At 43.9% G+C, this 13,729-nt stretch overlaps 1 protein-coding gene across 3 annotated transcripts in view; it reads right to left on the bottom strand.

Moving 5' to 3' along the window:
* CALCR (calcitonin receptor) overlaps positions 1-13,729 on the bottom strand; it is a 270,509-nt gene that overhangs the window by 12,466 nt on the left and 244,314 nt on the right. For 2 of the 3 annotated variants that reach the window (XM_075125859.1, XM_048838162.2), the window contains one exon: positions 3,441-3,482. The exons of the other annotated variant lie outside the window; for it this stretch is intronic. In XM_075125859.1, the coding sequence (XP_074981960.1) occupies positions 3,441-3,482 (42 nt within the window). The remainder of the gene's footprint in view (positions 1-3,440; positions 3,483-13,729) is intronic. 3 annotated transcript variants of the gene reach the window in all.

Here is a 13,729-nt window from a genome sequence, read left to right as displayed (position 1 = left end):
GGGCAGGTACCTAGTTCAAATTCCTTCTCCATATTAGGCTGAGGGGGGAATTGAACCTAGGTCTCCCACATTCAGCCCAGCTCTAATCAGTGGGCTAAAAGGCAAGGGTGGGGTTGGGCACCACCACTTCTATTTGTTTAGGGGTATTCGGTGTGTGCTGAGTACGCCTACTGGATGGGACTAGCAAGCTATATAGGCAGGGGAACACCTACTTTGAGCATCCTGCTGCATCTTCGGTGTGAGATAGGCACCCCTGCACCTCGCCTGAGGCAGCTGTCTACATGCGCACTAGCAGAAATTTAGGCACCTTGGGTGAGAGCCACAAAGGGATTTAGGTGTTGCAGCGCATTGCAGCACCTAACTTTTAAGCATCTAGAAAATCACCAATGCTGTGATCCACAAAGTCTTAGTTAGGTTTCTGGGCTCCCTCTACAGTCAGTGGGGAAAGACAGGCAACTTTGATTGCGGTTCCGGTCTATAAAGCCAGCACGTGAGGGCGGGAGCCACCTAAGCTAGCCTCTGGAGACGCTGACCAGAGGAGTGTGTGCTAAGCCCGGCCCCTCTCACGGTGCTAGGTGCCTCAGTCTGGGCTCCGAGGAGGCACCGATCTCTGCCGGTGATCTACAAACGAGGGAAAGATAGGCGTTCAGCCACCTACAGTGCATGTGAAGCCCAAAACAAAACAGCTGTGTGTGTGTAGGACATCCTTTGTAATCGTTAACCTAGTGGATAGGGTAGTTCCTAGGAAGATCCTAGGAAGTGGGAATCCCCGTTCCACCTGAGCGGGAGAAGGGATTTGAACAGGGATCAGCCACTTCTTAACTGAATACCCTAACCACAGGTCTATGCAATATTCTGGTGTGGGTCTCCATCCATCTCTACTATTGAAGTGGTTTCACTTTATTTAATTAATTGTATAATTAAATGTTAATTGGGCCAGTGAACAGGTAGAATGACAATGTAGCCCAGGGATTAGGGCACTTACCTGAGATATAGCCAAACCCTGATCAAATCCCTTCTCCCCTGCAGGAGGAAGGGGGGCTTATACTGGGGACTACCATATTGTGGGTCACTGCCCTAGCTGCTAGCCTACAGATTATAAGAGAATCCTCCTCCTTGCCCCACCCCCAGCTGTTTTGTGTGAACTTGCCTGAGGGACTCGATCTGGTAGGCAGGCGCTGAGCATCCCTACTGGATTGGATTCCCACATGCAAGTTAGTTGGACTAATGCCTGTCTTCCCTGGTTTGTGAATCACTCTGTGGCTTAGGCACCTAGAGTGAGGGACCAGTGTGCATGCTCAGAAACATAGGTGCTTAGGGAATCTTTACTGCAAATCTTATGCACCAAGTGAATTTAGATGCTTGCAGGGTTAGGCAGCAGGCAAGTGGGAGTGTTGTGGGTCACAGTGGTACCTAAAAACAGGACTTAGGCACCAAAGTACCTTTGTGGATTGCACCACTAGTAACTTTGGGTGCCTACTACTTTAGGCAGTGGCTGAGCAGGGAGTTTGAGGATCTCAGTGGTGCCTAAATGTTGGAGTTAGGTACCAAAGTCCTTTGATGGATCTAGCCTTTAGTCCAGGGGGGCCAACCTGTGGCTCCAGAGCCACATGCGGCTCTTCAGAAGTTAATATGCGGCTCCTTGTATAGGCACTGACTCCGGGGCTGGAGCTACAGGTGCCAACTTTCCAATGTGCCAGGGGGTGCTCACTGCTCAATCCCTGGCTCTGCCACAGGCCCTTCCCCCACTCCACTCCTTCCCACTCCCTCCCCTGAGCCTGCCTGTGCCCTCACTCCTCCCTCCCTCCTCCCCAGAGCCTCCTGCAGGCCACGTAACAGCTGATCAGGAGGTACAGGGAGGAGCTGCCAGTGGGTGAGAGACGCTGGGAGCAGGGTGGGGGAGCTCATGGGCGGCTGCTGATGTATTACTGTGGCTCTTTGGCGATGTACACTGGTAAATTCTGGCTCCTTCTCAGGCTCAGGTTGGCCACCCCTGCCTTAGTCTATTTAGATTCTATGTCTTTGATTTTGGGACTCTATCCAGGATTTATATTGGGGATAATCTAGTATACTTAATCCTGCCTCAGTGTCTAAATGATCTGGACTAACTGACCTCCTGAGGTCCCATTGAGCCCTTCATTTCTATGGTTCAGATAGCCTAAATTCATACACAAAGTTATTCCCACAGTTATTTGCTCCTGCAGTTGGAGGCCTGCTTAAAAGTATGGCCAATATTGTGTAATTATTCCCATTGATTATCCAGTTAATTTTGATCCATGTTATTACACCAGCCATATTAGTCATTAATGTATGTACAGATGTGTGTAGCTTTAAGGGATAACATACTGAGTCTTGATTTTTGTTGAAAGAAGTTGCGTACCCATCTCCCTTTGCACAATGCTGAAAACTGAACTCTTCAAATGCACACAATTTTTACAAGAAATACCTTGTTTTAATTTCAACAGCGTTTCATGGTAATGCTCCCAATATGTTTCAAAGTATTTTTCTGCTAACCTGCTTTCAGAAAGTGGCTCCTTGTAGATACTAAAGCAGCTCTTGATGTGTCTTACCAAGCTATTTTTATTTATAATACCATTGTTATAGTGGAGTAGACCTAAAAGCAGTAGTAGGCACATAACATATTGATCCAGCTGTCAGAGAGTGGGAGAGAACTTTTACTCAAGGGTTTTTATTTATCAATTACTACTTACAAATCATAAACCTTAACAGGCCAATGCTGATCCTCAAATGAGTGAATGAAATGGCACTTCGTAATGACACAGAACTGTTTCTCTGAATATATGATGCAGAGAGTTTGTATCGCTCAGTTTAATTAGACAAGCAAGTTAACTTTTAAGGTCAGCGGTTGGACTGAGACAGTATACTGTGGTCGTTCATGACAGCATTTCTCTGGGAACTCAATTACTTTTTGCAGGATAAAAGCTATGATTAAAAAATAGTTTCTAGGTTTATGGATATAGATAGAAATAAAAGCTCTGGGAGATCTGCAGGACTTCCATTAATCTCAACAGGGTGTCGATAATGGTGTCTAATGGTCAAAATTCACATATTAGCACCATTGACTATTTCACTGCTGATTATTTTAACCAATCATCCCACTATTCTGAATTGGAGGCAGAAGCTGGTACGTGAAGGAGGCTGATATAGAATTCAACCTATTTTTGTCTTTCCTCTGACTTAAATTAAATTGAGAGGCTAAAGAGTGAGGACCTCATCCCCTGGACCTCATTTTCCACCATCTGCTCTGTAAAGATCATAGTCCTAACTCAAGTACCTTCCAGTGATGTTGCAAGGAAAAAAATATGGGCATGTAAAATACAGATTTATAGTGCTCTAGTTATGTTGATTGTGAACAACAGTCCAACTACTTTAAGAGGCTGAATGTGGTTCAGTACAGTTGATGAACTTCACATGCTTACCTCTCCATTGAAAAAGCAGAATATAGTTGCAACAAGTAAGCCCTAAGAAGGACAAAAACAAAATAGGTTAGAATATTTCCATGTTTGTGCATTATTGCTAATTTAAGGGTCAGAGTCATGAGATGAAGGGATTATGCTATGCTCCTACCTCCACAACCTCAAAAGACTGTCCTGTATAGTGTATATAGTCCAGTATTACAGTATCGCATTGATTTTTGCCTTTCCACCATGTTTTACTCGTGCCTATGTTGTCATGGTCTGCTGCCATTACCAGCCATTCCAGTTCACATACTTTTGCCTTCAAGCATTACAGTTGCTTCCTGTCAGGGAGTGCTAGAAAAGGGACATTAAATGGGCAGGGCCTAGTCCAAGGTAAGGGGGTAAGCTTAGGAGCAGAGCAGCTCATTGGAATGGAATCTTGAGACAGAAAGGGGGGAAGTTGAGTGACCTAGATGCAACTGCTCTTCTTTCAGAAGAGGGATGCAAGGGGAGCCGCACAGGCCAGGTGTCACATGTTCTTTTTTCAGCAGGAATGGAGTGCCCTAGGAGTTCCTCCTTCCCCTGAGGTCCTCAGCTGCTGCTCTGCCCCAGGCCTGCACACTCCACCCCTTCCCCCACTACCCCACTCCTGCCCCACCTCTTCCTGACCCCACTTTGCCTCTTCCTGCCCAGTTCTGCCCCCTCCCCCGAGCATATCTCCTGCATGCTATGGAACAGCTGATCATGGCACGTGGGAGGCACTGGGAGGGAGGGAGAGGAGTTGATTGATGGGGCTGCCGGTGGGTGGGAGGTACTGAAGGGGAGGGAGGAAGCTGGCTGCTGGTGGGTGCTAAGCACCCACTAATTTTTTTCTATGGATGCTCCAGCCCTGGAGCACCCAAGAAGTCGCCGCCTATGCCCAGGAGCTCTTAACTGGAATGAGTGTTTGGAGAAGTGAGACTGGGAATGGGAGACCGCATATGCCTATGTGGGTGGATGGAAGCATCAGTGGATGGGAAAGAAGGAGGAGAGAGAATGGGGTGAGCAAGAGGAGAGAGAACAAAGAAAAAGAGAGAGAACATTGGTCCTAACTTGACCCTCACTCTTTAAAATTAATCTAAGTAACACAATAGGAGTCAAGAGGGATATTTCATTACTGCTACAGCAAAATGAAACAGCATCAGGTCAAGAACATATGATGAGGAACTTGAGGAAGCATAAAATAAAGAAGAGCAATTTCTCACACTTAGGTGCTGCAATGCAGAGCCACTTAAGTAGAAAAGAATTTTTCTTAAAAGATTTCTGTACTATGTTCTAAAAGGTATATTAGATCTTATTAATAGCATTACATAGCCACATTTAACATCAAATGCATTCATTTTAAATCACTTAAAATATTCCTTAAACAGTAATAAAATAAATGTAGCAATGACTTTTAGGGGGAAATTGCAACGTAGTGGCTAGCATTCCTGAGGGATGCTGTGGAAAAAAAAAGGGGGGGAGGAGGGTTAGAAGTGTTGTAGCTTTGTCTTTATGCCTGAAGTCAAATGATTGCCAGTTAACTGGAGGTAAACACCTTTGTATAGTTAACTCTGGACACTCCCCAAATATATAGTCCAAGCTAGAACCCTAGGGGAACCAGCCATTTGAGGATTATCCAGACTAGCATTTGCAAAGTTGTTAACCACCTTGAGTGCAGTGGCAATCAATAAACTCAAGGTAAAAACCCTCTAATGATGACAATACAAACCTGCCAGGGTCAGAGTAATAAAGAAAAGAACATAGAACCACTAGGAGCAAAAGATCCCCAGTAGACAACGCAGGAGGCAGGAGGGATACAGTTCAGAAAAATGCGATTTCTACTCACTTTTTTAGAATGAAATGTAGTTAATTCTCATAAACTTCAGCCCAGGTGAGAAGTTCAGCAAAGCAGTACTGGGCAGAGGGGAGAAGGCAAAGGTGACTTTATGCCCCTCCCGCTTTGCTGCTCCTTGATCCTGGAGCAGACTGGGAGTTGATTTGCCTTCCAGGGTTGCTCTAAATTGTGGCCATTTTTGCCCAACTGCCTATGGCCCAGCAGCTGGGAACTGGTGAGTTACTTTTATGCTTTGCCTCATCCCCTTTTCTCCAGCCAACCTCAACAGGACAGTAAGGCCAGCTTTAAAGTTCCTTTTGTGCTGCTGGATTTGGCTCTGAGGTGTGATACAGTTACATCAGTAAAACGCTTTATTCTGTGTTACCCTCTATGGCATAAACACAATAGATACTACTTAAGAAAATACAATCCATACAAATAAAAATTAATGCTCAGTTACTGTAGTTTAAAGAAACAAAAGTTTCCTGTGATTTTTGAAAAACTTGGTTGTAGCTGACTGCATTATTCTGAGTGGAAGCTTAATCCTGCTTTAAGGTTTAGCTTTCGATTTATACAACCAAGCATTTTTCAAAGCCGCATTTCTTAGCCTACCGGAAAAAAAAATCATCTATTTCTACATTGGCTTCATGTTCTTGTTTTCAGCATTGTCAATTTTTTTCCTCCCCCAAGATGTTTCAGAAGAGAGCTTTGGAATCTGTCTCCATTAGCTTTAAGATACTTTGCCAAAGTGCTCTTTAAATTCTTCTGCTCTTGTGTTAGCAAGAATTGGTAGCATTCATTATCTGAGTAGCACAGTATGCATGGTGTAACAATAGATAAACTATTCTAATACTGTAATAAGGATGTGTTAAGGCTTAATTCTCATGACACTCTTATAGTAAGATATTGAACATATATGTGGTATCTATTCTATGCATTGTTTTTTTACTTCAAATCTTCCAGCAGTGAAATCAGAAACAAGCTTTGCCAAAATCAGACAACTTTGAGGGCAATTTCTTTGAAGGGATAATGAATATTCAGGAAGTTGTTCATCTATAGTTTTGGAATAAAGAAAACACTTCAAAAAAAGCATCTCTGTTCTCAACTTGGAAGTTGTTTTCTCTTTATTATATGTCAGTCCTTCAAGGAAAACATGGAGAATGTGGAAATGGAGACTGTGAGATGACTGATTCCAAAATCAGACATGCCCAATGAGCACCATAAATGACAGAAAAGGTGAAACAACCCAGAGGGAAAGCTACAGTAACAGAATTCATAGTTTTCAGAGTAGCAGCCGTGTTAGTCTGTATCCGCAAAAAGAACAGGAGTACTTGTGGCACCTCAGAGACTAACAAATTTATTAGAGCATAAGCTTTCGTGGGCTACAGCCCACTTCATCGGATGCATAGAATGGAACATATAATAAGAAGATTGGACATACCATCCTTGTGGCCATAACAAAAACAAAAATCACAGGCTATTCACAGTCCCCTCACAGCCACCAAGGGCTGATGTTCAACATCTGGAAAAAATGTAGCTAGAGGTTGCTTGGTTTCTGGAAAGACCAGGTCAGTTCACCGCTGTCTGGAGGAGGGCCACTTGGGCTACTGATAAGGGCAGTAGAGGTGTTACAAGCTCACTGCCAGCTAGCTGGCTGCAGACTGAGTCAGTACTTCTGTTGAGCACCCCTCTGGCTTGAAGTAGATTCCATTATATACAGGGTTTACAGTTAGGTTCAATGTCTCTCAGCACCCCCCGTACAAATTGTTCCAGACCCCCTGCACAAACCCACCCTAAATCCTCTCAAGATCCTACCTTGAGGCCCCTAGTTTTCAGTATCGAAGTTTACTCACTTTCCACATTCTTTTTAATCGTCATTGAAGCACTTGTTGCTCCTTCCCCTATTAAAACAATTCTAGGAGCTGAGTTTACGGGAGAAGTGGCCAGAGTACTACTTGTTCTGCCCCTTATGGAAATTGTGGTCAGCCTTATCTGCCTCAATTTGGGCCAGCTGCCAACCTTTTTTGCAAGCATCACTGTTTATTGATCTGTACTGCAATAGCACCTAGGGGCCACAGGCAGGGATTGGGGCCTTATTGTGATAGATGCTGTACAAACACAGAAACAAAAGATAGTGCCTGCCCCAAAGAGCTTACAACGTAAATATGAGAAGAGACAACAAGTGGATACAACAAGCAGATGGGGGCAACACAAGGAGCAGTGACACATTCCTGGTTGGCATTGCCAGCAAGAGTGACATCACACCAGCAGCCTAACCATTTTTGTGTTTTTCAGAGGCATCACGGCACAGGAGAGTTTTACAAGAAGCGAGGTGGCATTGCAGAGGACACATTTCCAGCTTCCTGTTCCAGAATAAGAGGAAATCAGTAAATTAAGGAGATTTAGCCTAATGCACACTGCTAGGATTAGATCAGGAGGACTCGCGCAGCATAAGTTTCTAACATTAAGCTGAAAAGAACAGAGGACGCTGCTAGTTGTTTTTAATGACAGTCAATACTGGAGAGTGACTTGCTTGTTTTTCAACATCAGGGCCTCAGACACTTTCTGTTGGATAAACGTTGCTTCTTCACTGGGGTTGTGAAACGTGAGCATCACAGCCCCGAGATACACCACAAGCTCCTCCTGAGACTGCAAGGCCGTTAGGGGGTGTCTACACGGCCTGTGGAAGCAAGCCTGAGGATGGGGGTGGGCTTCAGAGCCTAAGCGGCAACTTTGAAGCACTTGTCTACACAGTTATTTTTAGAGCGCTAGTGGGAGCCCCCTAGCCCAAGTCTGCCGACCTGGGTTGGGAGGCTTGCTCCTGTGGGCTGTGTAGACATGCTTTCACTCTCTGGGATGTCTTTATCTTTACCTAAATGGATGCCATGCTTTCCTTCTGTACTTATGCTGCAAGGTATATGAAAAATCTTCTCCATTTTTATTTTTGCTCCACCAGCATTCACAGCTCCGCATGTACTTTCTCCTTACCTGTGAAACTGCAGACCCACAGTATTATTAGATATTAGCTTTGTGTTTTCTGAGCCAGGGGACTTAGGGTACAATTGATTTTAAGATTGCTGTGTTTGTACTCTAGCTTTAAACAGCAGGGAGCTGCATTTCCAAGAATGTCATTGGTGGGGGGGGGGGGGGAGGCAATGATTCCTTCCTTGAGGACCACAGTGTGCAGATTACTCCTTAAATTTCTCTTTTCTGTATCTCCCGTGTTCTTTGCTGATACCATTAGTTTGTACTAGAGCTGCTGCAATCTTTGTTGAAGCTGAGGTCACTCATCCTCCATCAAACAGCCTTCTCTCTACCTTCTCCACTCACTGTATGGAGTAATTAAGCTCTCCTGCTATATTTTGTCAGAGACATGCGATAACATTAATTTTGGAGTGGAAAGCGTAAGTCAGGACTGGTGTTATTTTAGGATTAACACCAAAGTTACAACTTCTGAAATTCTTTTTTATTTAACTACTGAAACTCTACGAAGATCACCTGAATCACAGCCTTCTGTTGAATTCTGCCCTAGAGTATGTTCAAATTTACCAGTCTTGGGACATTTGTGCATCTTCTTGAATTGATGGCTAGATTTTTCCCATGTTTGGAGGCCAATACTGGTCTAAGCACATTCTTTGCTTGACAGTTGTTTGGTTTGGTTTTCACTTCACAACAGTGTCTTTGAGTAGAGTTATATTCTGAAAGGTGACCTGTAAAAAATAGCTCGATGGGGTTTCACGTGGATTGTGTCTCAATGACTGCATATTAAATTTGCTCATTTTACCAATTAAGAGATACTTGCTAACTGCTAGGCCTGCAAGCTCAGCCTGAATTTTGGCAGCCAAACTGCCTGCCTTCTGCATTGTGCCTCATCACCAGCAATAAAGATTTTGTAGGTGTGATGCTGCCCTCAGTTATACCTCTTCACTCAAGGCTGGATTAATCTGCCCTCGCTCGACCTCTTCCCCCCCGAGGCCCCGCCCACTGCTTGCATGGGGCGAGGGGGCGGAGAGGAGTGAGGAGATGGTGAAGAGGTGCAAGTGGTGGGCAGAGCCTTGGGGGGGAAGAGGCTGAGCGGAGGCAGAGCCAGAGTCTCAGTGCTGGGGCCCCTTCTGAGTGTGGGCCCAGCCCCTCAACGCCATCAGTGTCATTATAAACCCAGTGCTGTGTGCACCTCCATGCGGTCAATTACACCTGTGCAACCCTATTGCCTTCAGTGGGATTGTACTGTTGTACTGAGATGGCATTATTCAAAGATCGTGGGGGTTGGATAGTTGGTCTTGAAACTGGAATTCAATGAACCATTCTGGTGAGGATGTGGGTATGAGCCAGAACAGAATCTGGTGCACACACGCAGGTCCTGCAGAGCAGACGGTAGAAAAGAACAGTAAATATTTATTTGTCACCAAATTGAGCAAGTTTGCGCCTGCATGCAGAATGAAACTGCGCTTTCAGGAAATGGAAACTGAGATGTGAAGTATCCTACTCTGAGTTGTCTCTGTAGTACCCTTCCCAATTAATCACAAGTACTGTTCAAGCCTGTGTAACTCTAAAGTTCTGGAGAAACAGAAATCGAAACTAAACATTGAATATTTAACTTCACTGTAAAGTTGATTTTACTATATGGTGCTGAAACTTGGATACTTATTAAGACCTTCTTATTATCTGAACTCTACGTTTTCATAAACAGCTGCCTTAGACAAATCCTCACGATCAGATGGCCAGAAAAAAAAAATCACAAATGAAGAACTCTGAAGGAAGACAAAGCAGAAACCAATAGGAAAGGAAATTATGGAATGAAAATGAAGATTACTAGGACAACATAGAGGACAGACTCAAGTAACATAACAAGACAGACATTAGACTGGAATAGACTCTCCTGCTGTGAGTTTGTGTGTGTGTCCCCCGGAAAAAAAAGGGGGGGGGTGAGAAAGCCTGGATTTGTGCTGGAAATGGCCCACCTTGATTACCATGCACACTGTAGGGAGAGTGGTCACTTTGGATGAGCTATTACCAGCAGGAGAGTGAGTCTGTGTGTGTGGTTTTTGGAGGGGGGTGAGAAAACCTGGATTTGTGCTGGAAATGGCCCACCTTGATTATCATGAACATTGTAGGGAGAGTGGTCACTTTGGATAAGCTATTACCAGCAGGAGAATGAGTTTGTGTGTGTAGTTTTTAGAGGGGGGTGAGAGGGTGAGAGAACCTGGATTTGTGCAGGAAATGGCCCACCTTGATTATCATACACATTGTGAAGAGAGTTGTCACTTTGGATGGGCTATTACCAGCAGGATAGTGAGTTTGTCTGTGGGGGGGTGGAAGGTGAGAAAACCTGGATTTGTGCTGGAAATGGCCCAACTTGATGATCACTTTAGATAAGCTATTACCAGCAGGACAGTGGGGTGGGAGGAGGTATTGTTTCATGATCTCTGTGTGTATATAATGTCTGCTGCAGTTTCCACGGTATGCATCCGATGAAGTTAGCTGTAGCTCACGAAAGCTCATGCTCAAATAAATTGGTTAGTCTCTAAGGTGCCACAAGTACTCCTTTTCTTTTTGCGAATACAGACTAACACGGCTGTAAACCTGATGAATGTACTTGTGTTTTAAGACTTGAAGACTGTAAAAGTAGCGACTAACAAAGGACATATTTAATGAGACATCTGCAATATCTATTGACCCATATGTACGCAACAATATAAAAGAAATAGTTACTTCTTTTGCCATGCTTAACACGTAATGTTTGATGACTTTCTAAGACTATGGAATGTAGACATTTGCTTTCCCTAATACTGTCTGTTTTACTCTGTAGAAATAAAAGATGCCCCTGAAGGAGCCTTGAGGAGCTCAGCATAGGAAGTGAAAAGCTCCATTGCAATCTAATTTGCAGCAAGGGGCAAATTTGATGGGAAAATATCTGAAACAGAACAACATAGGCTAGGCTTTAGGTAATAGCGATCGTTGCAGTACAGAAGAAATTGAGGAGTGAAGTGAAGATGATGGAAGTCCTATTACTAAGGGCTTGGCTACACTTACATTTTATGACTTTACACTCACCCCCCTGAGCGCAGCAAGTCAGAGCTCTTTAAAGCGCTAGTGTAAACAGGCTCCGAGTTCTGAGAGCCGTGCTCCCAGCGCTCGGAGCCATTCCCCTCATGGAGGTGGATTACCAGGAGCGCTGGGAGACCTTTCTCCCAGCGCTTGCACGCGACCACACTCGCACTTCAAAGCACTGCTGCAGGAGTGCTCCCGCAACAGCGCTTTGAAGTTTCCAGTGTAGCCATGCCCTAAGGAATTAGCAGATTTACCTGAAGATAAGGATGGAAATGTGAGGAAAGTGATGGAGAATAGTCCAGTTTTCCTGGTAGCATAAAGGAGAGTGATGATAAAGAAGTATGTGGCTCACATGAAAAGGAGACTAATGACAGATAAAAGTCTGGTGTACATGAGAAGGAGAGCAATGATAAAGAAGAATCAGCCTCACATGATGACAGAAACAGCAATGAGAAAAACGGCACACCACAAATCAATATACCAGATCCTGCTTTATGGCTGGCCATCCTATACTCTGCCAATATTGATCATACAATTTTGAACCGGCCAGGCAAAATTGAGGATATTATGTTTCCAGTAAATGAACAGAAACGACACTTCTTAAAGTCACACTGCAAAAGTGTGCTTGAGAATGGTGAGAAACCGAATTGGTGTTGGCTAGTTTACTCAAAATCAACTGACAAAGTGTTCTGTTTTTGTTGCAAAATATTTGACAAGAATGCCAAATCTTTGCTTGCGCCTTCCAGGTACAATTACTGGCATAACTTAGCTGATGCTGTGAAGCAACATTGAAAGTCACCTGGACATTTTACGGCCTATTCCTAGTGGTTGGAGGTTGAGTCCAGGCTCAAGCTGAGTAAATGCACACACACAGAAAACCCGCACATTATTAATGTAGAAACCCAGCATTGGCAGAACGTGCTCGAGCATCTGATCTCTCCCTTGCAAAGAATAATTTGACTTTCTGGGGCTCGTCAGATAATTTGTTCACTGAACATAATGGTAATTTCCTTGGTTTGGTAGCACTCCTTGGGGCATACGATGATGTCATGCGTGAGCACCTACATTGAGTAGTTTGTAAACAAACTATGGACCATGACTGCAGCAAAACAATACAAAACATATTGATGTGGCTCGGCAAAGTGAAGTACTATGCTATAATAATGGACTGCAATCCTGACAGATGCCATCACTGCTGCCAAAGAAATGGCAGAAAACTTAGGAGTTGAGCCTGTCTTCAAGGAAACTCATATTCATTGGAAGAAGAGACAGTTTGGTTAAAAGAGCAGAGTGAGGTGATGGGAACCTCAGAAGAAAAATTCAAAAGAGAGGTTTTTTGCTTACTCGTTGACACTGCTTGAGTATCCATCTAGGAAAGGTTTGGACAAATGAAACACCACAAAAAGACCTGGGTTTTTTTGTATGACTGTAGTAAGCTGCTGGCAGACAGGAAAATGCTTTTGAAAAATTGTATGGACCTTCACTGGATGTGACATATGGGGAATGTTTGGATGTCAATGATAAAGACCTCTATATAGAATTGGACAACCAGTCACATTTTGCAACACAGGAAGCACTCTCCACTCCAAGTTCTCCAATTCATCCATGATGCAGAGCTGAAGGATACTTTCCCTAATGTGGATAGCTTTGAGGATTCTGCTCATGCTGCTGCTGGTCACAGTCGTGAGTGATGAGCGCAACTTTCTGAAGCTCAGGCTTATTAAAACATATCTTCGATTGACGATGGTCAACGAGAGACTGACATCACTTGCTATTTTATCACTTGAAAATGCCATTGGCCAGTGTTTGGATTTCTCTGATGCTGTGCTTCAGTTTGCAAGGGCAAAGGTAAGAAAAGTGACCTTTTGAACTAAAGGACTAGTGTTTACTTTCTAAGGCAGTCACTTACTGTAACACTATTTAATACTGGCCCACCCAATGTTGGTGCACAGTTCAATTTCTTGATGTTAGTACATTTCAGTTAAAAAGGTTCTATAAACACAGAGGAAATTTTTTTTATTTGCTTATATATGGCACGAAAAAATACAGATTTACAGATCCTAGCATGCAAATGTATTGTCTTATGATGGATAAATCATGCACCATATTGTGCATCAAAGTCATGAAATGGATCACAAATGTAATAAAAATAACGTATTCAAAAGTTTAACAAATGGGGAGAGGGGAGCACCAAAACTGCTCCTCACCTGGGTGCCATTTGGTCTAGGGCCGCCCCTGGGCAAGTCTACACTAAAAAGTTAAGTCAACCTCGCTACATAGTTGAGGGGTAATCCACACCCCTGAGTGATGTAGTTAAGCTGACCTAACCCTCAGTTTAGACAACACTGCCTTTCAGGGAGGTGGATTAACTACAGCAATTGGAGAACCCCTACACTCGGGAGCA

This window comes from Caretta caretta, chromosome 2, assembly GCF_965140235.1.
Source record: "Caretta caretta isolate rCarCar2 chromosome 2, rCarCar1.hap1, whole genome shotgun sequence".
Classification (NCBI taxonomy): Eukaryota; Metazoa; Chordata; order Testudines; family Cheloniidae; genus Caretta; species Caretta caretta.
This window is presented reverse-complemented; position numbering and strand designations above follow the sequence as displayed.